The 27,131-nt window shown below is 45.6% G+C and overlaps 1 protein-coding gene across 9 annotated transcripts in view; it reads left to right on the forward strand.

Annotated features, from left to right (window-relative positions):
- Positions 1–27,131, forward strand: part of FCHSD1 (FCH and double SH3 domains 1) — a 148,747-nt gene that overhangs the window by 63,535 nt on the left and 58,081 nt on the right. For all 9 annotated transcript variants that reach the window (XR_008843171.1, XM_056517075.1, XM_056517073.1 and 6 more), the window contains 4 exons: positions 4,023–4,086; positions 8,202–8,330; positions 23,948–24,070; positions 25,957–26,052. Coding sequence is in view for 8 of the 9 variants with exons in the window: in XM_056517075.1 (XP_056373050.1) it covers positions 4,023–4,086; positions 8,202–8,330; positions 23,948–24,070; positions 25,957–26,052 (412 nt within the window). In the remaining variant the exon portion in view is untranslated. The remainder of the gene's footprint in view (positions 1–4,022; positions 4,087–8,201; positions 8,331–23,947; positions 24,071–25,956; positions 26,053–27,131) is intronic.

Genomic DNA, 27,131 nt, shown 5'->3' on the forward strand with positions numbered 1-27,131 from the left:
CGGTCCGGTCGGCTCATTTTTGCGCCGTATGCGCTTTTACAACCGGACCTAAAACTGTGGTCAACCACGGTTTTAGGTCCGGTTGTAAAAGCGCATACGGCGCAAAAATTAGCCGACCGGACCGAACGTTTCACTCCGGTCGGCTCATTGAAATGAATGACATACGGGAGCGCATACGGTAACATACGGGAGCGCGAGCTTTTAGCTCCCCCCTGCCGTATGCGCTCCCGTATGGGGGAAAACGTAGTGTGGACCCAGCCTTATCCTGCATAAATTAGTTCAACCTTCAGGTGCTCCGGCGGGCTGGAAAAGGTGGATACATTCCTAGGAAAGAGTCTCCTAGGACTGTATCCATCTTTTCCAGCCCACCGGAAAGCTGAACTAATTTATGCAGGAAAAGTCATCAACTGCCGAGCGGAGAAGTTGGTGACGAATCGAATTTACTGTAAGTTCGCTCATCTCTAGAGACTTTATACTGTGAACATGTGACCTGAAGGATTTATAGCTATATAGCACCTTTAATCATAGCATTTGTGCTGTATGTATATCTGTCATTATAGACCTTCTGCTTGTGCTCTTCATCACCTTGGGATTAACGATGACTTTTTATTTCACTAATAAGTTGTATACGAGCTGAAAAACACAGTTATAAATGGGCGTCATCACCAAATTACATTTACAAACCTGCTATAAACTCTATGGCTGCGTCCCAAGCCCAAAAAAAAAAAAATTGTGGGTCCCCCGGGTGTTTTTTTTTTTTTTTTTTTTTTTTTTTTTTTAATTACACATATTTCTTTGTTTTCATGGTTTACTTTTATCTTGGTTCAATATACACTTCCTGCTTGCTGAATGATTACAAACATATTTGTGATGGTTGGAAGCAGATGTTTCCTCTATGTGTTGGTCTCTCAGCTAATGGTGGGTGTAAATTTTTTTTTATTTTTTTTTTACAGGGATCACTCATGGACATTGGTCTCAAACTGTGGCCCTCCAGATGTTGCAAAACTTCAACTCCCAGCATGCCCGGACAGCCGTTGGCTGTCCGGGCATGCTGGGAGTTGAAGTTTTGCAACATCTGGAGGGCCACAGTTTGAGACCACTGCTCATGGAGAGATTTTATTATTCCCTATGTCAGCACGAAGCATCAAAATTGTGCAAAATTTGTTTGCAAACTGGGAGTTTGTGCAACATTTTATTGCGCAAAGACAGAGCCTGTGCAAAGAAGAGTTTTCGGACCCCCCCCACGGGTGATCGCCTGGCTTTGATCAGCTGACATGACTGCCTGAGATCCCTTACCTGCTTCTGTGTCGTCTGATCTTCAGTCTGCTAATCCAGTCTGCTTTGGCAGGCAGGAGAAGCAGAGCACCAATAACACTGATCACTGCTATTCTATGGCACAGCACTGAACAGTGTTTAAGATCAAAATATTGCATGTAATAGTCCCCTAAAAAGTAGTGAATAAAATTATAATAATAAAAAAAGTGACTCAAGCCCTGCCCTAAAAAAAAAAAGTTTTAATCACCCTTCTTTTTTCATTTTATTTTTTTAAAATAAAATAATGTTAACAAAATTAAATATAAACATGTGGTATCGCCGCGTGCGGAAATGTCCAAACTGTTAAAATCTAATGGTAATGAAATCGCCCAGGGAAAGAAAGGGGTAAACGTAAATAAATAAAAATAAAAAAAATTCCAGATTTGCTGATTTTTGGTCACTTCATATATCCGAAAAAAAAATTATAAAATGCGATCAAAAAGTCTCACCTAAACAAAAATGGTACCGATGAAAACTACAAATCACAGCACAAAAATTGAGCCCCCCCCATACAGCCCTATATAGGGAAAAAATAAGAGTTTGAGGGTCAGAAGAGGACAATTTCAAGCATTCTCATTTTGTTATAAAAAGTTACATTTAGTAGAAACAAAACCTATATAAATTGAGTATCATTGTAATCGTATGGACCTACAGGAGAAAGATAATGGTTTATGATTTTATGGTTAAAGGAGATGTCCAGCGCAGACTTTTTCTATTTAATCCTGCCCGGGCTGCAAAAAAAGACAAAACAAACTTTCACTTACCTCCATATGTTGCCCCAGAGCTCTGCAACAGCTGATCGGTTGGCCGGCTGTCTGCTTCCTACTTCCTTTAGCCCGGTACGTCACACGGCGCTTCAGCCTATCACCGGCCGCAGCGATGTCCCGCCTTGGCCAGTGATAGGCTGAAGCGCCGTGTGACGTACCGGGCTAAAGGAAGTAGGAAGTAAACAGCCTGGCCGACCGATCAGCTGATGTGGAGCTCCGGGAGAACATATGGAGGTAAGTGAAAGTTTGTTTTGTCTTTTTTTTTTCAGCTTGGGCAGGATGAAATAGAAAAAGTCTGCGCTGGACATCTACTTTAAAGGAGATGTCTGGTGCTCACTATTCTTATTTTATCCGTTCCGGGCTGAAAAATAAAAGAAAACACACTTTCTCTTACCTGCCTAGGCTCCCCCGGTGCTTCAGTACAGGTGTTCGGTCCCCGGGCTGTATTCTTGTTACTTCCTGTTAGTCCGGCACGTCACACGGAGCTTCAACCTATCACCGGCCGCAGCGATGTCCAGCCTCGGCTGGTGATAGGCTGAAGCGCCGTGTGACGTGCCGGGCTAACAGGAAGTAAGAAGAATACAGCCCGGGGACCGTTCACCTGCACCGGGGGAGCGTAGGCAGGCAAGAGAAAGCTTATTTTCTTTTCTTTTTTTTTGCAGCCCGGAACGGATACAATAAGAAAAGTGAGCACCGGACATGTCCTTTAAGGCTTGTTTCACACTATGAAGTTCACCCGTTAATATACGTACGTTTGAAAAATAATTATTAATGCACATAGTAGTAAAATGAAACAAAACCTATATAAATTGAGTATCATTGTAATCGTATGGATCTACAGAAGAAAGATAACCGGACATATTAACCATAAAAGACACCCTCCCCCCCAGTTTGAAACATTGCCTTTTGTTATCCATTTCGTCCTACTTTTATTAATTTTTTTGGTAAAAAAAAGAGTAATGTCATGAGTTATGGACATTAAAAGGCAAGGAGGAAAAAAATTAAAACGCTTCATACTTAAAGGAGTACTCTTATCCATCCATTGTGCCCGGGCTGCAAAAAGTAAAACAGAAAACTTAAAGAAGAATTCTTGTGGAAAAAAAAACTAAAAAACGTATGTTTAGATCCCTGGGGGGTCTGACTGCTCGGGCCCCCTGTGATCTCTTGTATGGAGCCCCGACTCTCTTCCACAGTGGCACGTCACAACTCCCGCCATATAGCTCTATGGTAGAGCCGTTCAGTTATCTTTGGCTCTCCCGTAGAGCTATATAGAGGGGGCATGGCGCCCCCCGCTTTGGGCCCCCCGCTGTGGAGGAGAGCTGGGGCTCCATACAGGAGATCACGGTCAGACCCCCCCCCCCCCTGCGATCTAAAACGTATCCCCTATCCTGCGGATAAGGGATACGTTTTATTCCACGAGACTTCTCCTTTAAACTCCCCTTCCACTGCTCCCCCAATATGCCAATGTCGCTTTTCTGTATTCTGGGCCCGATCCTCTTCTGCATCTTGAAGCGTGATGCGTCACGGTGCCGCAGCAATGTTCCGACTCAGCTGGTGATGCGCTGAGCGCAGTGTCATGAAACGGGGCGGGCCCGGGCTCGTCGTACCATCGGCCGAGGTGGGACATCAGTGCCAGCGATAAGCTGAACGCATTGTGACTCTTCGGGCTCCAAGATGCGGAAGTAGACCGTGCCCAGAAGACAGGAGAGCGACATCGGCGCATAAGGGGAACGGCGGAAGAAAAGTTACTTTTTGCATCCCAGGCACAATGGATGGATAAAACATTCTAGCAGGGTACTCTGTTAAGGGGGTTAAAAAAAAAATTTGGAAAAAAATAAAAGAAAATTGCTTTGTCCTTAAGGGGGTTGAAGATATTCCATGCATTTCAGTGTCATTGTAAAGCATTAGGTGATGGAGTCTCATGTTTGGTTTTCTCACCAGGTTAAAGAAGAGCGACCATGGTATCTTTCACTCCAAAGCGAGTCTGCAGAAGCTCAGTGCCAAGGTATGACGCCTGTTCAGATCCTGGAATAGTTTCCTGGCAGGAGACAAGAGTTTAATATATCTGGTTTTACTCGTTCGAACGTTCATCCGACAATTATTCTAAAGACCCAAGTGACCCACCAGACAAATTAAAGCCAGGATTAGTGCCAGCAGCCTAGAAACGCACAGAAAACAAGCAGGTGGAGGGGACTAACAACTGTGACCAATATTAAGTATATTCCTGGGTCGTATTCCTGGTTCAGAATATTGTATCGCAACGCCTTCTTGTTATTCACTTGTGCAATTGTCTCATCTGGGTATGATTGCCTCAGGTGAGAAGCCTTTGAATGTAAACATTGACTGTTTTCATTCATTGAATGCAAGCAGAGATATTCGTGAGGAATTGAAATACATCAGGGCAGAGCAGCCTGCAGTGATTGGATGAAGAGACCCAGCACAGCATAGCAGACTCAGGGAGGAAGTGAATGCAAGGGGAGTAAAGGTAGGCTCGGTGCTTGCCTCGGACACGCCCCTTCCTGAGCAGTGGATGTCAGAATGAGTGAGCGGCAGAACAGAGGGATTTGTGAGCCAATTACAGAAGCTAGACACAAAGAAGACACATGTAAAGCATCTGCATGACCTAGTGATCCATTAATGTAAGAATCCTTTTTTTTTTTTTTTTTTCGAGATGGTGGTAACTTTGATTTTAGCACAATAAAAGCAGGGCAGAGGGCTAAATTAATCTAATGATATGGACAAGAAGAGGTTCATCATCTGTACCGCACTCATATGTTTGTGGTATGCCATGAACGTGTGTATTAAAGGGGTACTCCGCTGCTCAGCGTTTGGAACAAAATGTTCCAAATGCATAGAGCCGGTGTCGGGAGCTTGTGACGTCATAGTCACGCCCCACCCCTTCAATGCAAGTCTATGGGAGGGGGCGTGGCGGCTGCAAGCCGCCCCGCCCCCTCCCATAGGCTTGCATTGAGGGAGCGGGGCGTGGCATCACGAGAGGGGCGGGGCTGTGATGTCACGAGTTCCCGCCGCCGACTCTGAGCATTCGGAACATTTTGTTGCAAACGCTGAGCAGCGGAGTGCCCCTTTAAAACAAGACCAATTTAACTCAACATTTTTATGTTTGCAACATTGAGCCAAATTAACCTTTTGTTTTTTTGTGGTATACAATTGCATACATTAGCAATTAGTAAAACAAACTGCAAATAAATGAATAAATAAATATGTTTCAAGTGTACACACATGTAGACCTATCCCACATCAAATAGTCGTATCATTCCAAGTCACTAATATACTTCTAAGGGGGGGAAAAAACTTTGTATATGGGTACGTTCAGACCGGTGGATCCACAGCGTGTGTTACGCTGCAGATCTGACGCTGAAGGACCTGTACAGGGTGCCTTTAGATGTGCCTGCTTGGAGCGGCAATACGCCGCAACAAGCAGACACACTGCGATGCGCGAGCCGCCGCGCGCATGAGCAGTATACCCGCATATTGGGGCAGCTTTCGGCCTAGCTCAGGGAGAAGGGGGAACGGCCGCGATGTATGCAAGTACACTGCGCATGCGCAACGACTCTCAGAGCGCAGCAGTGTGTCTGCTCGTAGCGGCGTAGTGCCGCTCCAAGCAGGCACATCTAAAGGCACCCTGTAGGGGTCCTTCAGCGGCAGATCCTATAAGCGGTGTTGCAGAACTTTTGTATACCACAAAATAATCATGGACAATTGTAAAGGATTCAAAATATAGCCAAAAGTGACATAGTTTTGACTATGCTGACATAATGAAAGTCTGGGGTTATAGCACAGCATACGTTTAGGTACCATTTCATCATATATCCCAGTGTACTGCTCTGGTACAGATTTAAAGGGGTACTCCGGCGGAATACTTTTTTTTTTTTTTTAAATCAACTGGTGCCAGAAAGTTAAACAGATTTGTAAATTACTTCTATTAAAAAATCTTAATCCTTCCAGTACTTATCAGCTGCTGAATACTTCAGCGGAAATTCTTTTCTTTTTGAAACACAGAGCTTTCTGCTGACATCACGAGCACAGTGCTCTCTGCTGACATCTCTGTCCATTTTAGGAACTGTCCAGAGCAGCATATGTTTGCTATGGGGATTTTCTTCTAATCTGGACAGTTCCTAAAATTGACAGAGATGTCAGCAGAGAGCACTGTGCTCCATGATGTCAGCAGACAGCTCTGTGTTTCAAAAAGAAAAGAATTTCCGCTGTAGTATTCAGCAGCTAATAAGTACTGGAAGGATTAAGATTGCATAATAGAAGTAATTTACAAATCTGTTTAACTTTCTGGCACCAGTTGATTTAAAAAAAAAAAAAAAAAAATAAAGTTTTTCACTGGAGTACCCCTTTAAATAGTTCTAAGGGTCACATCTATACCACAGCAGGAGAAATGTTTAAATGGTACCTAAACGTATGCTGTGGTATACACATAGGGGGAGATTTATCAAGACCTGTGTATGGAAAAGTTGCTGAGTTGCCCATAGCAACCAATCACATCACTTCTTTCATTTTTAAAATGGCCTCTGCAAAATGAAAGCAGCGATCTGATTGGTTGCTATGGGCAACTGGGCAACTTTTCCTCTGCACAGGTTTTGATAAATCTCCCCCATAGGCTTCCATAATGCCTACATAGCGAGAAGTACTTTCGGCTACATTTTCCCTCCTGTACGACTGTCTACAATTATTTTATTTTTTTGTGGTACAGAAAAGTTCTGCACACGCCACTCTTCTATACTGCAAAATAATCGTTTACGAACACGTAGGTTTTTATTCCCATAGAAGTGTATTAGTGACATATGGTGTGATGTAGGTCTATGTATGAATACAGTGATCCCTCAACTTACAATGGCCTCAACATACAATAGTTTCAACATACAATCGTCTTTTCTGGACCATCGTAAGTTGAAACCAGACTCAACATACAATGCTACAGACAGTCCAGATCTGTGAAACGTGTCAATGGCTGGAAGAACCGACCAATCAGAATGGGCATTCACTGGTAAAACCCCTGTATTGCTTAAGTACATGCACTGACTGGTGTCTGGTAGCGCCCCCTACAGTACAGAGAGGTATTACATGTTCTGTACACATTACCTGTTACCTGCTCCTTTGGACACCAGGGGAGGGCGACTCCATTACTTTTTTTGGACACTGTGTGTACTGTACCGGACCCCGAAGAAGCTCCTGTCCTCTACATAGACCAGTGTTTCCCAAGCAAGGTGCCCCCAGCTGTTGCAAAACTACAACTCCCAGCATGCCCGGACAGCCTTTGGCTGTCCGGGCATGCTGGGAGTTGTAGTTTTGCAACAGCTGGAGGCTCCCTGCTTGGGAAACACTGACATAGACAGTGATTACAGCTCCCAGCAGATCTTTCTTACTTTTATATGTAAGGATTTGCTTTATCTATATTAGTTATCTACTTATTTTTCTTTAATCCTCACTTTTTTCCTATTTTTGGATTAAATTTTGGTGCCTTTAGAACCAATTCCCAGGTTTCCATAGAGTTCTGGTCTCAGCATACAATGGTTTCAACATACAATGGTCGTCCCAGAACCAATTAATATTGTAACCTGAGGGACCACTGTACATTTTGTGCTAGTTTTTACACATTACCAAAATAAATGTGTACTTGTTTGGTACAGAAAAGTGGTGTGTGCAAAACTTAAAACGCATTAAATCTCATACAAACCTATAGCACAAAAAAAAAAATTAAAATTGGAAATTGGTCTGTCCGTGCCCATTGGGAGTTGTAGATTTGCAACAGCTGGAGGAACACTGGATGGGAAAACACTGCTCTACAAGCAGGTACAAAGAGTCGCTCTCTTTCCGGAGGACCCGACAGATCCATTCGTTATATGGACAACCAGTTTATTGCAACTAGAACTGTGTAATGCCTCATTCCTCCTGTGGGGTCACTGTAGACACAGTCACGTCAGGTTCTCCCACCAAATCCCCTATAAACCACCATGTTGCTAAGGCGCCCTTCAAATCAATATATAGAAGTGTGGATTTCGGCTTTTACAGTTCTGATCTCTTACATGGCATGAATTGAAAGGTTTGTGAAGTGTATTTACATTTTTTAACATCATTTTGTTTTATACCTAGTTCTCAGCCCAGTTGTCGGATTGCACGCAGCAGCTGGCAGAGGCCCGGAATGAATACCTTTTTGCCCTATCTGCTGCCAATGCCCATCTCAATCTTTACTACCTGTCTCACCTGCCCAACATCATGAAGGTTGGTAGTTTAAAAAGTTCAGTATTTTTTCTCGTTTATTTGTTTACAAGAAATAAAGCTGTAATTTAGGTATAGTGTATGTAAAACACTACAACACCATACACCACCATTGTATCCTGGACATTATAAAAAAAAAGAAGAAAAATACACCACGTTAACATGTACATAATCCGCTGTTGAAATTCTGCTTTGCGAAATCCGCAGCAGAAAATCCGCTTCAGATTTGCTGCAGATCCATTAATATTATTGGGTATCAAAATTATGTCTGTTTGTGATTCACACTATAGAATCTCCACCAGGGCATATTCAGGACATAGATTTAGTCTGCAGCGGGCACCGCCTAAAGAAGCTCAGAAGCTTCTTAGGCTCCGTCACAAGAACGGTCACTAAAGGCTTAAAAAAAAAAAAAAAAAGGCCTAAATGGCCGTTTGTGGCGGCGCCCAGCAGCAGTGTGAGCAGCAATAGACAGCAATGCAATTATAAATAGAATGAACATGTTCTGGGTTCCTGAATTACATAGTGTGACTGGTGCAGCAATGGGAGGCTGCTGCACCGTATGTTCCAGAATGGAGCTCCGGAGCAGAGTTCCACTCAGAAAATACGTAGTGTGAATGGGCCCTAAAGGGTTATTCCGGTATAAAACAATGATTTATTACTGAGGACTGGGTATAAATAAAAAAACAAGTCTTTTTCACTTTCCCTGGTCCCCTGCAGCTCCTGCTTTAGTGCTCTCTGGTTCCCCAGCTGGTCATCGCTTGTTACTACATCGGAGACAAGATATGGAAGCGGGACCTGGCTTCTAAACCAGTCACTGGCCGCATTGTTGTCCCACCTTGGCCAGTGATTGGCTGAGCAGGCAGGTCCTCATCTGTTGTCTTTGAGCAGAGGGGATCAGAATTTTTTGGGATGGGAGCTAGAGGGGGACCAAGGAAGGTAAGAATCTCTTGTTTGGCATAGACTTTGCACAAGGAAATTCCGCGAAGGTGTCCACTTGCAGCAGCCTCCCATTGATATCAGAGGGAGTCTGCAGCTCAGTGCAAACTACAGAAGTTCCAAAGCGGAACCTCCATGCCAGAATTGGATTTCGCAGTAGAAGCCCCTGTAGTGAATGTGATGGTGCTTACTGCTGCAGACATTAAAGGGGTACTCCGCCAAAAATCATCTTATCCCCTATCCAAAGGATAGGGTATAAGATGAAGGAACTGGTCCCAGGCTCCCCCGGTGATGATTCACAGTCCGAGATTCCTCTCCGTCCCATTTCTCTCATTGTACTCAGACATGAGTGTCTAAATCTATACTTGTAACCTTGATGAATTATTTATATGGCCATCAGGGTTGTGTCCGACAGACTTAAGCATTTATATCTTATCGGTATCCAGTAAGGTTACAAGTACTTTTTTTTCTAACCTCTTAAAGCGGTACTCCACTGCCCCAGCATTCTGAACATTTTGTTCCGAACGCTGGGTGCGGGGTCGTGACCTCATGGCCAGACCCCTCATGACATCATGCCAAGCCTCATCAATGTAATGTCTATGGGAGGGGTGTGGCGGCTCATCCATTAAGAGGGAGATTCATTAAAACCTGTACAAAGGAAAAGTTGACCAGTTGCCCATAGCAACCAATCAGATTGCTTCTTTCATTTTTAAAAATGTCAGGAAAAAAAAAAAAAAGAAGCGATCTGATTGGTTGCTATGGTCAACTGGTCAACTTTTCTTTAGCACAGGTCTTGATGAATGTCCCCCATAGTGTTTATGGATATGGAGGAACTGTGTGATGTCATCATGTCTATATGAAGGAACTGTGTGATGTCATCATGTCTATATGGAGGAACTGTGTGATGTCATCATGTCTATATGGAGGAACTGTGTGATGTCATCATGTCCATATAGAGGAACTGTGTGATGTCATCATGTCCATATGGAGGAACTGTGTGATGTCATCATGTCCATATGGAGGAACTGTGTGATGTCATCATGGGCATATAGAGGAACTGTGTGATGTCATCATGGGCATATAGAGGAACTGTGTGATGTCATCATATCCATATGGAGGAACTGTGTGATGTCATCATGTCCATATAGAGGAACTGTGTGATGTCATCATGTCCATATAGAGGAACTGTGTGATGTCATCATGTCCATATGGAGGAACTGTGTGATGTCATCATGTCCATATAGAGGAACTGTGTGATGTCATCATGTCCATATGGAGGAACTGTGTGATGTCATCATGGACATATGGACCAAAATCTCTGAGGGATGTTCCCAGCTCCTTTGTAGAATGTATGCATGAATAATAAAGGCAGAAGGGGGTCCGACCTAATACTAGCATGGTGTACCTAATAATGTGGCCAGTGACTGTATATCCAATTGCAATAACTACCTGCCACCTGCAAAGAACGTTTTACAAGCTAGCTTGGGAAGAGAAAGGTTAAAAAAAAAAAAACAAGGAATGTTGAAAATGTGGGTGACATCAATGATGGGAAAAGAATGAACTTCTCCTAATTAAGTTTTAATAGAAATGACTATAACTGGCACAACTGCATGAAACGGAAGGTAAGTGGTGGGATCGGCAACAGCCAAATATAGCAGAGCAGGAAATAATAACCGCGCTATTATTAGGAATTCACTCTTCAATTGTCCAGAATTGTCAAGTGACAGTGTCGGGCTGGTAGCTGGATAGGACGTCAGTACAATTTTATATATATTTATTTTTATGAACTTCTTTTTTTTCTTAGACAGTTCCATTTCTGTATACAGCGAAACAATGGCATCAGTATACACAGGAAAACCCCTGCGAGTCATTGTATTACCACATCGACTAGACCCGGTCTGAACGGCTGGATTGGGGTTAGTGGTGCAGGATTAGCTCTTTGGCTTTTATATAGAAGATTACTGTAACCTTCAGAACATAGAGGATTATTAAATGCAAATAGATTTACAGTGACCCCCCCCCCCCCTCGACCTACGATGGCCCCAACATACGATCATTTCAACATACGATGACCTCTCAGAGACAATCGCATGTTGAAGGCAGCATCAACATACGATACTTTTGTATGTCGGGGCCATCGCATAAACAGCTATCCTGCAGCGCTGACTGCTTCAGCTGCCACCTTATAGCCGTTTAAGGTGGTCCGGTGGGTGTCACTCACCTGTATCGGCGCTCCGGACCGTCCTCTTCAGGATCCCCTGCTCTCTCCATCGTCGTCATCGCGCACGCCGTCCCATCATCCAATAGGAGCGGCGTGCGCAACGACGTGATGAAGAGATGCAGCAGAGCCGGTCCGGGGACGCGGCGACAGCGATGGAGGGCGACATCCAAAGCAGCGGTGAGCGGCGGGGGACAGGTGAGTACTGTATAACCGCTTATACCAGTGGTCTTCAACCTGCGGACCTCCAGATGTTGCCAAACTACAACTTCCAGCATGCCCGGATAGCCGTTGGTTGTCCGGGCATGCTGGGAGTTGTAGTTTTGCAACATCTGGAGGTCTGCAAGTTGTAGACCACTGTCCTATACTTTTACATTGCACGGATCCCTCAACCTACGATGGTTTCAACTAACGATGGTTCATTTGGAACGGATTACCATCGTATGTTGAGGGACCACTGTATAGCCTATTATAAAGAAGATCCATGCTGTTCTTCTCTACTGAATTTTACATGATGTTTTAAAGGGGCACTCCGCTGCCCCAGCGTTTGGAACATTTTTGTTCCAAGCGCTTGGATCGTGTGGCGGGGTCGTGATGTCAAGGGCACACCCCTTGTGACCTCACACCATGCTTCCTCAATGAAAGTCTATGGGAGGGGGCGTGGCAGCAGCCACGCCCCCTCTCATAGACTTTCATTGAGGAGGCGTGGTGCGACATCACGAGCATACGTGACTGTGACATCACCACCCCGCCACCCGCACCCAGCATTGTAAACAAACGAGATTGCGGGGGTCCCCCGCGTTCAGACATCTTATCCCCTATGCAACAAACAAGTAAGTGATCCAGCTCACCTTCCCTGATGTACGGTGCTCGGATATTGAAGAAAGAAAGTACGGAGGGTCCAGCACTTGGTTGCAAGCAGCTTTATTGAAGTTACATCACACCATAAAAACGACAGTCAGTCAGACATGTTTCGAGCGCTTGCGCTCGAAACATGTCTGACTGACTGTCGTTTTTATGGTGTGATGTATCTTCAATAAAGCTGCTTGCGCTCGAAACATGTCTGACTGACTGTCGTTTTTATGGTGTGATGTATCTTCAATAAAGCTGCTTGCAACCAAGTCCTGGACCCTCCGTACTTTCTTTCATCTTATCCCCTATATATAATATAATGTCTAGGGGGGGGGTACCCCTTTAATCTCCAGAAGTGGGGCATTTAAAGCTTACCTGTCAATTATAAAAACGTATTAGGCTGCATTCACATTTACGTTTGGGGCATACAGCAGCCAGATCCATTGGGAGAATTTGAAAACTTCCTGCTGCCGTACCCCCGCCGTACCCCATTCATTTTTATGAGCCTGACGGAGTCAGCTAGTGACTCCGGTTGGGTCATTTTTGTACCGTATCTGTTTATGTTACCGGACTGAAACCGAAGCCGACCATGGTTTACAGTCTGGCAGCAAATACAGATGTGGTCCAGAATTGACCCGACCAGCTGACTCCATCAGGCTCATTGAAATTTATAGGATACGACTCGGCAGCAGCCATTTTATACATTATTCCGCCTGATCCGAATGCTGTATGGCCTGAAGGTGATGTGAATGCAGCCTTAAAGGGGTATTCCAGGAAAAAACTTTTTTTTATAGATCAACTGGCTCCAGAAAGTTAAACAGATTTGTAAATTACTTCTATTAAAAAATCTTAATCCTTTCAGTACTTATGAGCTTCTGAAGTTAAGGTTGTTCTTTTCTATCTAAGTGCTCTCTGATGACACCTGTCTTGGGAAACGCCTAGTTTAGAAGCAAATCCCCATAGCAAACCTCTTCTAAACTGGGCGGTTCTCGAGACACGTTTCATCAGAGAGCAGTTAGACAGAAAAGAACAACCTTAACTTCAGAAGCTCATAAGTACTGAAAGGATTAAGATTTTTTAATAGAAGTAATTTACAAATCTGTTTAACTTTCTGGAGCCAGTTGATATATATAAAAAAAATTTTTCCCTGGAATACCCTTTTAAAGAGATACTCTGCTGCTAGACCTCTTATCCCCTATCCAAAGGATAGGGGATAAGATGTTTGATCACAGGGATCTTCCGCAGGACCCGGCATTCTAAACAAACGCTGGGTTCCTGCGGCAGTGATCGTGACATCACGGCCACGCCACTCTTGACGTCACACCACGCCCCCTCCATTCATGTCTATGTGAGGGGGCATGTAGACCGACACGCCCCCTCCCATAGACATGAATGGAGGGGCGTGGTGGGATGTCACGAGGGGCGTGGCCATGATGTCACGATTACGGCCTCCAGCTCCGAGCGTTCTGAACAAAATGTTTAGAATACTGGAGCACCAGAGTACCGCTTTTAAAGACATGTCAACAGTTTTGAGTTGTTGGGGTTAGCGTGTTCGGACTCCCACCATTTGCCAGAATGAGGGTGGAGAAGCGACCAGGTGAGCGCTGCTTTTCCTTTCTACAAAAGACAGTCTCATAGATTGCATGGATAGAGATGGGAGAGAATGAACTTAGTGCACACTTCTCCTGGCTATATATATAGCGATCGGTGAGGGTCTCAGGACTTGGACCCCAAACCGATCAAATCTTTAGACATGTCTCTATGTTGTGTCAAAATGACAGTGCCAATTTAAGACTCCCCAAAATATTTAAATCTTTTTTTCTTCAGCCTTTTGTTCCCCATTACAACTCGTGAAAACACATTTTGGAAAAACTGCCATTGGCTCCAAAAACACTCCAGAAGTAACTAAAATGGCCACAAAAAAATCTTGTTGTTCTCTATTGACCAGCTAACATTTGAGTAAAAAAAAGCACCAATGAAAATGCTATAAAACATTGGCATTTTCCGGAAAAAGCTATGTGTGACACCATTTGGCACCACATGGGGGTACATGTAGTGCTTACGGCTCTGTTTGCTGCTGTACAGTTCCTGCACTCAGCTCTGCTACGTAGAGTTTTTGTTGCAAAATTCCATTTTCAACTATCCCAGTGCCGAGGAATTGAAGGTTGCAGCAGCACTGTTGGTCAAAAAATGGAGGCTCTTAGCGCACTTTTTGATCAAAACGTGTCCAAAATCCACCACACGGACGTGGCCTCACTTTGGATGGGACCCTAACACACCAAATCCACTCACCCCTGCTGAGCCAAATCCACTCCCCTCTGCTGAGCCAAATCCACTCCCCTCTGCTGAGCCAAATCCACTCACCTCTGCTGAGCCAAATCCACTCCCCTCTGCTGAGCCAAATCCACTCACCTCTGCTGAGCCAAATCCACTCCCCTCTGCTGAGCCAAATCCACTCCCCTCTGCTGAGCCAAATCCACTCACCTCTGCTGAGCCAAATCCACGTACCTCTGCTGAGCCAAATCCACTCACCTCTGCTGAGCCAAATCCACTCACCTCTGCTGAGCCAAATCCACTCACCTCTGCTGAGCCAAATCCACTCACCTCTGCTGAGCCAAATCCACTCACCTCTGCTGAGCCAAATCCACTCACCTCTGCTGAGCCAAATCCACTCACCTCTGCTGAGCCAAATCCACTCACCTCTGCTGAGCCAAATCCACTCACCTCTGCTGAGCCAAATCCACTCACCTCTGCTGAGCAAAATCCACTCACCTCTGCTGAGCAAAATCCACTCACCTCTGCTGAGCCAAATCCACTCACCTCTGCTGAGCCAAATCCACTCACCTCTGCTGAGCCAAATCCACTCACCTCTGCTGAGCCAAATCCACTCACCTCTGCTCAGCCAAATCCACTCACCTCTGCTCAGCCAAATCCACTCACCTCTGCTCAGCCAAATCCACTCACCTCTGCTCAGCCAAATCCACTCACCTCTGCTCAGCCAAATCCACTCACCTCTGCTCAGCCAAATCCACTCACCTCTGCTCAGCCAAATCCACTCACCTCTGCTCAGCCAAATCCACTCACCTCTGCTCAGCCAAATCCACTCACCTCTGCTCAGCCAAATCCACTCACCTCTGCTCAGCCAAATCCACTCACCTCTGCTCAGCCAAATCCACTCACCTCTGCTCAGCCAAATCCACTCACCTCTGCTCAGCCAAATCCACTCACCTCTGCTCAGCCAAATCCACTCACCTCTGCTCAGCCAAATCCACTCACCTCTGCTCAGCCAAATCCACTCACCTCTGCTCAGCCAAATCCACTCACCTCTGCTCAGCCAAATCCACTCACCTCTGCTCAGCCAAATCCACTCACCTCTGCTCAGCCAAATCCACTCACCTCTGCTCAGCCAAATCCACTCACCTCTGCTCAGCCAAATCCACTCACCTCTGCTCAGCCAAATCCACTCACCTCTGCTCAGCCAAATCCACTCACCTCTGCTCAGCCAAATCCACTCACCTCTTCTCAGCCAAATCCACTCACCTCTGCTCAGCCAAATCCACTCACCTCTGCTCTGCCAAATCCACTCACCTCTGCTCTGCCAAATCCACTCACCTCTGCTCTGCCAAATCCACTCACCTCTGCTCAGCCAAATCCACTCACCTCTGCTAAACATACTGCCTCTGACTGGGTGACATGCTGGATCCACTATCAATTTAAAAAAAAAAACTCCTGTGAACAGGAAGGGGTGCACGGATACAGAGGGTGCCATTCCCCCTAACTTGCATAGCAAAAAAAAAAAAAGGAAAATAGCCAGCACAACTACCTAATACACGGGTGCACGCTGCTGGGGCAAATACAAAGTATACAAAAAAGAAGGTTGCAGCAGCACACTTGGTCAAAAAATGGAGGCTCTTAGCGCACTTTTTGATAAAAAACGTGTCCCCCATCCATCACGACGAGGAGGCCTCACTTCGGGTGGGACCCTAACCCGCTCATTCCACTGACCTCTGTTGGGCTCCTGGGCTACTAAGAGCCTCCATTTTTTGACCAAGAGTGCTGCTGCAACCTTCTTTTTTGTATACAGTGCAGAGCAATTGTTTGAGATGCCAGTAACTCCATGTTCTTCTATAAACTGCAGCTATTACTCAGTCATTCAGATGTGTCTGTCATCTGTAATATCTCCATTATATAGGCAACACTGTCTTACAGCTCTCATATAAGGAGTACAAGTCATACCTACATTCATGCATATTGTTTTTTTATTTATTGTGCTGCCAAAGTGTCATGGAGGCGTGACCCTGGTTCTGCTGTGCCCTCAAGGTGTAATACTTCTCTGCTCTGTAGCTCCCCGTTTGATAGACATCCAGCGCCAATCCCTGCTGAAATCCTGCACATACCACAATAGGCATTAAAGGGGTTTCCCTGGATTAAAAAATATATACCGTATATACTCGAGTATAAGCCTAGTTTTTCAGCACGATTTTTTGTGCCGAAAACGCCCCCCTCGGCTTATACTCGAGTGAACTCTCCTCCTGTCAATCCCTTCTCAGTGGTCTTCAACCTGCGGACCTCCAGAAGTTGCAAAACTACAACTCCCAGCATGCCCGGACAGCCAACGGCATGCTGGGAGTTGTAGTTTTGAAACCTCTGGAGGTCCGCAGGTTGAAGACCACTGCGGCCTTCGTCATCATCCAGCACTCCCCCCTTTGTTTTGTACTCGCCTCCCCTCGGCAGGAAGTTAGAGCGAGCTGGTCCGGGCCATCTATGCTGCAGGGACCGTCCGGTGGGGAGGGTAAGTTGTTGCGGGCTGTCCATCTTCACCGGGGGGCCCTCTTCTCCGCGCTTCGGGCCCGGACTTGTGACGTTGCCGTGACGAAGACACACAGGGACGATCATGCGCAACATCCCTGTGCGTCGCTGTCAAGGCAACGTCACTAGTCCGGGGTCGGGCGCGGAGAAGAGGGCCCCCCGGTGAAAATGGACAGCCCGCAACGACTTACCCTCCCCACCGGACGGTCCATGCAGCATAGATGGCCCGGACCAGCTCACCCTAACTTCCTGCCGAGGGGAGGTGAGTAGAAAACAAAAGGGGGGGGGGGGGGGCTGGATGATGACGAAGGCTACAGTGGTCTTCAACCTGTGGACCTCAGGATGCCCAGACAGCCGATGGAAAAGTTATTGACTCGACTATAAGCCTAGGGTGGGAAATACATCATCCCCCCCATGTAATCATCCAGACCCCTTCTCCGCGCTTCGTACCCGGCTCCAGACTAGTGACAGTGATTACATGGGGGGATGATGTAGGCTTATAGTCGAGTCAATAACTTTTCCTGGGTTTTTGGGGTGAAATTAGGGGCCTCAGCTTATATTCAGGTCGGCTTATACTCGAGTATATACGGTATATATGAGCTAATTTCTTGCAAACCTTGTTCAAAGGAAAAGTTGCTGAGTTGCCCATAGCAACCAATCAGATCGCTTTTTTTTTTTAATTTTTCAGAGGACTGTTCAAAAATGAAAGAAGCGATCTGATTGGTTGCTATGGGCAACTCAGCAACTTTTCCTCTAGACAGGTTTTGATAAATCTCCCCCTAAGTCGTAATACCACACACAACCTGAAGACAGATGTGGCGCTGTTTGTGGAAGAAAGTTTTTGTGTTCCTTACCTGGCTAAACATTTGATATGATGTCCTTCTCACAGTTATCAGATCGCAGCTGGTGCTACAGTAACCTGATCTTTTTCTGTTGTGACCATTTGAGCTTCACTTTTGCGTCTTGTTATTTTCTCTGAAGTCTGCAGACGCCATCATGGGTTAATACAGGAGGCACCGTCCCAGTAATGCACATAGTACACCCATCTCTCCTTTCGTCTTAATACTTCTCACATAATGGATAGATGTCTTAGTAGACATCAGAGTTTTCATACAAGTGCGGTTTATCAATAATCCAATCCATGTGCCAAAAATGGAAACAGTCTATTACTGTCTTGTATGTCAATGACCAGTCACACTGGGAGCTTCAGAGCCACTTCATATTGATCATAGGAAAGGCCAAATCTTCAGTCATATTATTTTCTTACTCAAAAACTCTTGACTTCCAGTAATATCATTTATCCTTTCCTGCCCCCTAAATGTTTATTACTGTAACATATATATATATATATATATATATATATATATATATATTAGCTGAGTACCCGGCGTTGCCCGGTTTTTCCTTCCTAATCCTTGTTGTGGAGGAAAATAAACAGAGGAGGAAGCTTTTGATTTCATATCCCATCCTCATACCCCAACCTCCTATCCCATCCTCATACCCCGACCTCCTATCCCATCCTCATACCCCGACCTCCTATCCCATCCTCATACCCCGACCTCCTATCCCGTCCTCCTATCCTGTCGTCCTATCCCGTCCTCCTATCCCGTCCTCCTATCCTGTCGTCCTATCCTGTCGTCCTATCCCGTCGTCCTATCCCGTCGTCCTATCCCGTCGTCCTATCCCGTCGTCCTATCCCGTCGTCCTATCTCGTCCTCCTATCCCGTCCTCCTATCCCGTCCTCCTATCCCGTCCTCCTATCCCGTCCTCCTATCCCGACCTCCTATCCCGACCTCCTATCCCGACCTCCTATCCCGACCTCCTATCCCGACCTCCTATCCCAAACCTCCTATCTTGACCTCCTATGCCGTCCTCCTATGCCGTCCTCCTATCCCGTCCTCCTATCTCGACCTCCTATCTCGACCTCCTATCCCGTCCTCCTATCTCGACCTCCTATCTCGACCTCCCATCCTGTCCTCATATCCCGACCTGTAATATGTGTACCAGGTATTGAAATATCATGAAATGCTATATAGCTATAATGCAAAAAAAATGAAAAAGTGAGGTACTTAGCTCACAATTTGGCGGCCAAATAGTTTGAACCATCCCACCACTAGCAGTGTGCTGCTGTATTCTCCTGTTTATGTATATTCAGCCTAGCAGCGTGCACCTGTATGCCAGGCCCATGCAGTAGTAGTCCCATCTCCCTTCCCCAACCTAAAAGGCCAGGTACGATGCCTGCAGATGGTGTGATGACCTCTTGGGAGAAGGAGCTGAGCAATGGATCCAGGAGCTTTTGAACTTTTTGTAGTTTGAATAAACATGTTTGATACCATAGCGCTGTGGTTTGCCCTCCAGCAGTTGCAAAACTACAACTCCCAGCATGCCCAGACAGCTGTTGCCATGCCAGGTGTTGCAGATATTTGGCTGCAGATTGGACACCCCCCACTGTAGGACATACTTTTCCTGGTCTCCATTGTAGATCAGCACAGAGCGGGTGATGGTGATCCTCTTGGACACATGTCGAGAACAATTTCTTCCACCATGTTGAAAGTTTGAAGTTTACTGTACGTCTGTTATAGTCCCATTTAATCCAACCATCATGTATATAAACACTGATAAGAGAAGATTGTAGATCTTTTCCATTTGACTTCCATCTCCGTTTTATCTTTACTCGCTCTATAATCTAGAATTAATAATACAGAACTATTTTTCTTGGCGCAGGCCTTGTTTGTTCATGTGGTTGGTTGAGTAATCCCGAAATGTGAAGTTCCCCGTAACTGCCTGTTTAGTCTACTCTACACATATAAAAACTAGGAAACTGGCGCCACTTAGAGTTCACTTTGAGGTATTGCAGCAGAAATACAATTTGTAAAAAATAGTTTCATGTAAATAATAAATACGTTTAACGCAGTGAGACCTCTTTGAGTTGACCATCTAAAATTCCTCAGAAATGTGTTCTAGGGGGTGCTGACCTTCTTCTCAAAGACTCTATATAAATATTCACTTTAGGGCTGGGCGGTATACCGGTTCATACCGAATACCGAAATGTTTGTGCTGAATTTTAACCCATACCGCAATACCGGTTTGGCCCCTTCCCCTTGGGAATGAATGAATTATCAGCCCAGTGCTGCGCTGTCCCCACATCAGGAAACTAATCATATGTGGCCCGCGAGTGCTGTTCTGCCCCCCCAATTAATTATCAGCCCAGCGCTGCGTTGTCCCCATCAGGGTAAATACTCACATGTCACCTGCAAGCACTGCCCTCCTCGTCCTCCTGTTTGTTGCGGCCGCCGGCGCTTACACTCTATACCAGTGGTCTTCAACCTCCAGATGTTGCAAAACTACAACTCCCAGCATGCCCGGACAGCCGTTGGCTGTCCAGGCATGCTGGGTGTTGTAGTTTTGCAACATCTGGAGGTCCGCAGGTTGAAGACCACTGCTCTATACTGTATCTCTATGTCCGGGCTGCAAAAGGTAAACAAAATAATCTTTAACTCACCTTCCCCGTCGGTCCGGACCAGCTTCCTAGGGAATGGGACGTCGGAAAGCCTTCAGCCTATCACCGGCCGCAGCGATGCTCCGCCTCGGCCGGTGATAGGTTGAGCCCACTGTCATGTAAGAAGCCGGCTTCTTACATGACAGCGGGCTCAGCCTATCACCGGCCGAGGCAGAACATCGCTGCGGCCGGTGATAGCCTGACGGCTGTCTAATGTTCACGTCCCCAGGAAGAGCGTAAGGCCAATGTAGGAACATGCGTTAAAGTTTATTTTTGTTTACCTTTTGCAGCCCAGGCATAGGGATACAGTATAGAGTGTCAGCGCCGGCGGCCCACAACAAACAGGATGAAAAGGAGGGCAGCGCTTGCGGGTGATATGTGAGTATTTACCCCGATGGGGACAGCGCAACGCTGGGGGGGGGATACCGTTATATACCGTGGAACCGCCATAAGTTACAAAAAATACCGCGATACACATATTTGCCCATACCGCCCAGCCCTAATACACATACACACACACACATATATATTTATATATATAATATATATATATATATATATGTGTGTGTGTTTGTTAAAGCAAAATTTCTAAACAGCTGAAGCAATTTCACTTAAACTTGGTACACATGTTACTTTTATGGCAAATAAAAATGTAGTAGAATTTAGGGATACTCCAATATTGACAATCTCTGCAGCCCATGAGTAAAACAGTGGAGCCCAGACAGTTAAATCATACTTTACCATAATGTTGGCCCAGTGGCAGGATGTTTTAAACTCCCAAGCAATCTCCGCAGCCGGAGAGTTACACTATTAGAAGATGTACCAAAAGTTCCATGCAAGTCTATGGGACTTCTGGTACATCTCCTGATTGTGTTACTCTAGGGCTGCAGAGATTGCCCAGGAGTTTTAAACATCCTACTGCTGGACCAACCTCATGGCAAAGTATGATTTTACTGTCTGACAGGCAGGTGCAGGGAATAGTTAGTGTGGGGGTAGAGAAGATTTACTGTGGGCTGACAAAAGAGTTGGTGGGGGGAAGGCATCAATGCGGGGGCAGGAAAATGGCATGACAGTGCTGCTGCAATGAGGAGTGCAAGGAGGACGAGCAGCCTATCACTGCTGGGGCTTCAGGAGACTGAGAGCTGAATGGTATGCAGTATGCTTGCCACCCAGTTTTCCCAAAGAGCTCCAATATGGCTGCTTTACCAGATCGATATTCTCTTCAGAGAAAGCTGGGTGGCAGTACACAGTGCAAGGCTCACAGTACTCGTAAAAGAGTGGGTAATCCAGTTTCCTTAAAACTTCAAAACTTTAATCAGTCCATTAAAAATCCAAAGAAAAACTTTAAGATAAAAGCCAAATGAAACGCTGACTTGTTTCGGTTTACATGTAAACCTTAAATGGGCACTGTCAGATACAAAAACTTTTGATATGTGGTAAAGCATGTATAACCAATAGGTTTTGCAATTGCTTTCATTAGAAAATTTTCAGTATTTCATACTAAAAAAAAGCCAGTCAAACAACTGCCCCCCTGCCTGCTTGGACACATACTAGTCCTGCTGTGTCCATGCGTCATCACCTATGTCATGGTCACACTTCCTTGATTGACAGCTGTGAGTGCAGGGCTCAGAACTGGAGGAAAAATCCTCCCACTGTCAGCTTGTGTCCCGCTACTGTCAGTGAGGACAAGCTGGGAATTGTAGTTTTGCTAATGCTAGGGGAGATGTGAGCAGACAGCATACTGAGGGAGGGGGCGGAGACCTGCACAGTGAGGCCACGCCCCTCCCTTTGAGAGGAATTCAGACTGGTGAGCTAAATTAAAAGTGTAATAAAAAAATAAATAAAGGTGCTAGACACATAAAAATTAGATGTACATGGTCAGGATTAGGTACTGAGTGATATATTAAAAAAAAGTTTTAATATACGCTTTTAATCATAGTGATATTGCACAGAAGAAGACATCCAGCATATATACCTGTTAAAGAAATAATGAGAAAGTGAAGGACTCACCTTTCGTATGAAGTGCGCTCCGATATCTAGGAAAATTATTCAACAGCTGAATATGTAAATGCAGGCATATACGATAGAATGGCAAATGCATATGTAGAAATCCAAAAGCATGAAGAGAAAATAAAGAATAAATAAAAACGTAAATTAGTTAGATATTTATACATTGTTGTATAGGGGGACACATTAATAAATAAATATACGAAAGGTCATTTTTATAATTCAATCCCCGTGGGTACCTGATGTCCAGATGGGGGATCCAAAACGTCTCCCGTCTGAACACCAGCTTACTCCAGTCGCCACCCCGGCCGGGGGGGCTAACTCTTTCAATACCCTGGACGCTCAGACCAGTTAGATCACCCATATGTTTCTCGACAAAGTGCTTTGTAAGTCCAGGCATGGATCTATGGAGAGTTGTAAGGTGGTTCGGCATTACAAGGTCTTTTGCGATTCTTGTTTTTAGTTTTCTGGTCGTACAACCAATGTACTGCAGATCGCAAAGATTGCACATGGCAGGATAGATTGCGTGTGTAGTATGACAATTTATAAACGTCTTTATATTATTTATTCTTTATTTTTTCTTCATGCCTTTGGATTTCTACATATGCATTTGCCATTCTATCGTATATGCCTGCATTTACATATTCAGCTGTTGAATAATTTTCCTAACTACCGGAACACACGTCATACGAAAGGTGAGTCCTTCACATGCTCATTATTTCTTTAACCGGTATATATGCTGGATGTCTTCTTCTGTGCAATATCACTATGATTAAGGTTTACATGTAAACCGAAACGCGTCAGTGTTTCATTTGGCTATTTTAATGGACTGAAGTTTTAAGGGAGCTGGATTACCCACTCTTTTGATACGTACCTACCTGGGATCCGGACCATCTTTTTCCGTGCTTCCTATGAATGATCCTCCAGGCTAAGACATGACTACCTGATTACCTCGCATGGTGAGCTGACTCCGTTTTTTCTCACAGTACTCACCCAATATTGTGTTATTTATATATCATTGTTGCTTTTCCACTCCGACAAGGTTTAGGTTAGGAAGACCAGGCACCACCAGGTACTCAGCTTGTGTATAATAAATGAGGAATTGAAAATCCGGTCTGAGTAAGGGGATGGTCTTCTCAAAGAGGTTCCGCTGTATTTGGTTTATATATGCCACAATTTATTGCTTGTGCTAAATCATTCAGTTAAAATCATATGGGACATGATAAGACCTGAGAATGTGTTTATAGAAATGGAGAGAGAAATGTTTGCAACACCTTATCATTTTCCCCATGTTTGCAGGTACTGGACGGAGATCTTTACGAGCGGCTGAGAGATTATCTTTTACTGATCAATAAGACTGAACTCAATACCTGCCGATCCACACAAGAACGAATCCGAGACACCCTGGAGGCGTCTCTTCAGGTAACTGCTGCGGTTTTTCCCTTACAATCCGATATGTTCTGTGTTTCTTTTGTATTATAACTCATTGTTCCCATGGGGGTTAGGGAGGGGAATTCTAGTAGAATAAAATTAATTATAGCAGAGTTCAGTTTGACGATACACACAGATTAGATTGTCAGTAGGAATAATATTCGGTAATATCTAATGTGGTTTTCTAAAATGGGTACTCCGCCCCTAGAGATCTCATCCTCTATCCTGACTGCCCGAAGCTGGCGTTCTGCATATAAATGTTCAGAACTCCGGGGTGCCAGATGCTGGCCCAGAGATTGTAGGGGATCCCCACGGCCGAATCCCCCACGATCAGACATCTTATCCCCTATCCTTAAAGTAGGGGATAAGATGTCTAGGGGTCGGGGTACCCCAGATGCCACGAACATGACCACCTGAAGCCGGCGTTCTGAACATAAATGTTCAGGACACCAGGGTGTCGGACTGGAGATGCAGGCTTGGAGATTGTGGGGGGCCCAGTGGCCGGACCCCCTGCAATCAGACATCGTATCTCATATCCTGAAGGTAGGGGATGAAATGTCTAGGGACGGAGTACTTAAGGATAAAATATTTGTTTCTAAACCCTAAAGCTCTAATAGAGCACATGGAAAGGGTAGGCAAGGACCGGTCAGTAAATCTGTTTCTTTCCAATAATATAACAATTCTGGAGCAACTTTTCTTTTAATTCTGCATTGTGCCGTTCCTCTGTTATTCCTCCTAGAAATCTGTGAATAAAGTACCATATATACTCGAGTATAAGCCGCAGGCATACCGGTGGGGGTGGCGAGGCGATGGGCCGAGCCATCCATCGTCGCCCATCTATGCTGCAGTGACCGTCCGACTTCCAGTGGAGAGGGTGAGCCGGTCCGGGCCATCCATCTTGACCAAGAGGCCCTCTTCTCCGCTCCGGGCCAGCCCTGGACTAGTGACACTGTATTGACGCCGCCGTGCAGGGACGCGGCGGAGTCAATGCAGTGCCACTAGTCCGGGCCAGCCCGCAGCGGAGAAGAGGGCCTCTCGGTCAAGATGGATGACCCGAATCGGCTCACCCTCCCCACTGGAAGTCAGACGGTCCTGCAGCGATGTTGCACGGCTGCTAGGGAAGGACCGACAGAGCTGCAACTGGGGAGGTGATTAGAGAACAAGAAAGGGGGGTCTGGATGATGACGGGGGGGTATGAGGGGGGTCTGGATAATGATAGGGGGGGCAAGGGGGATCTGTAGGATGGGGGATGAGGGGGGGTTGGGATGATGACAGAGGAGGGTGGGATGATGTATTTCCTACCCTAGGCTTATACTCGAGTATACACGGTACCAACTGGGCTTTGCCAGTGGGTGACGTGACCCTACACAGGGAAACTTTGTCCTGTCTGAGCTGCCTTAGTAAGATGGTAGGGACATCCATGGCAGAATGGTATTTCCAGGAAAGACAACAGAGGAGCCGCACAGCACAGAGCTGTAAGAAAAGATGCTCCAGAATTGTTATTTGATGGGAATTATGAAGAGGTCAGGAGGGGCCACAGGTCCTTTTAATGTCTTATTATAGTGGTAAAGGCAGTCTTGGGGTTCTTAATAACTAAGTGTGGGTGTAGTGAGATTCTTCTTTTTTTAAGCCAGTGTTTCCTAACCAGGGGGCCTCCAGCTGTTGCCAAACTACAACTCCCAGCATGCCCGGACAGCCAAAGGCTGTCCGGGCATGCTTGGAGCTGTAGTTTTCCTTCCTGGAAATGCCATTCTGGGAAACACTACTATACTATATATATTTTAGGCATAAAATCGTATGAACACATAATCGTGATGTTAACGCTGCAAAACTCAAACCTTGTATGTGTATGTCTCACTCCTCTCCCTTTCTCCCAGGTTTCCCGGCAGCAGAACCTACTGCTCTTCTTGAAAGATACCAATGTATTTAACATGACACCCATTCAGCAATTCCAGCCTGTGGGGGCGGACAAGGTAGGTAATTATTTGGATTGAAGGTTTTTTTGTTTTTTTTTTCCTGAAAGGGTTGGAGGGGTATTGAAACTCATAAACTGATATATCTCCATATACACATAGAAACTGCATGTCAATAATACAATGTTTCCTAACCTTCAGCTCGGGGCACACCTCAATTTTTTTTTTTGTACCGCCCTGTAGGTAGACCCCCCCCCCTTTGTAGGTAGGATCTCCGCACTGCAGGTAGTTATCCCCCTGTCTGTAGAACTCGCCCTGTATACATTTCCCCCCTGTAAGTAGGACCCCCCCAGCACCACCACCATGTAGGTAGTTTTCACCTGTATGTATTTTGCCATCTGTAGGTAGGACCCCCCAGCTGTAGGTAGTTTGCCCGATGTAGGTAGGACCCCTCTGTAGGTAGGAGTAACCCCCAACGAACCCCCACTCCCCGTAGTTTGTTTGCCCCTCTTAGGTAGGCACCCCCGCTATAGGTAGTTTGTCCCCTGTTGGTAGGACACTCTGTAGATAGTTTGGCCCCTGTAGGTAGGACCCTTCCTGTAAGGGCTCGTTCACATTGCCATTGGACTCCACTATTGGGAATTTCATTGGCAATCCGGTCAGAACGACGGGAGTTTAGCAGAGAAAAGAAATAGTGCGAACACTATTTTTTCCTCTGCTAAATACCTGTATAATTACCGGATCACGGATGGGGTAAGTCGGGACCTGGTAGTAGCGGTTTGCTCCCGACCCATTCCAGTGTCCGGCTCAGAAAAAAAAGTTCCAATCGGACCCTGAACGGGTCGGATGCAAATGGCAATGTGAACCTAGACTAAGTAGAACGCCCCTGTAGATAGTTTGCCCCCTGTAGGTTGGACCCATCCTCCCCTCTTCTCTAATAGGTAGCATGACCCTTGTAGGTAGGATCCCCTTCCCTGTAGGTAGTTTGCCCTCTCTAGGTAGAACCCCCTGTCTGTTGCCCCGTTCTCTGTAAAAATGTAGCTTTGCACCCTAATTCTCCCAAGCCAGTGTTCTGGCATTAAAGGAGTTATCCAGGAAAAAAAAAATGTTTATATATCAACTGGCTCCAGAAAGTTAAA

The sequence above is a fragment of the Hyla sarda genome, chromosome 4 (genome assembly GCF_029499605.1).
Source record: "Hyla sarda isolate aHylSar1 chromosome 4, aHylSar1.hap1, whole genome shotgun sequence".
NCBI lineage: Eukaryota > Metazoa > Chordata > Amphibia > Anura > Hylidae > Hyla > Hyla sarda.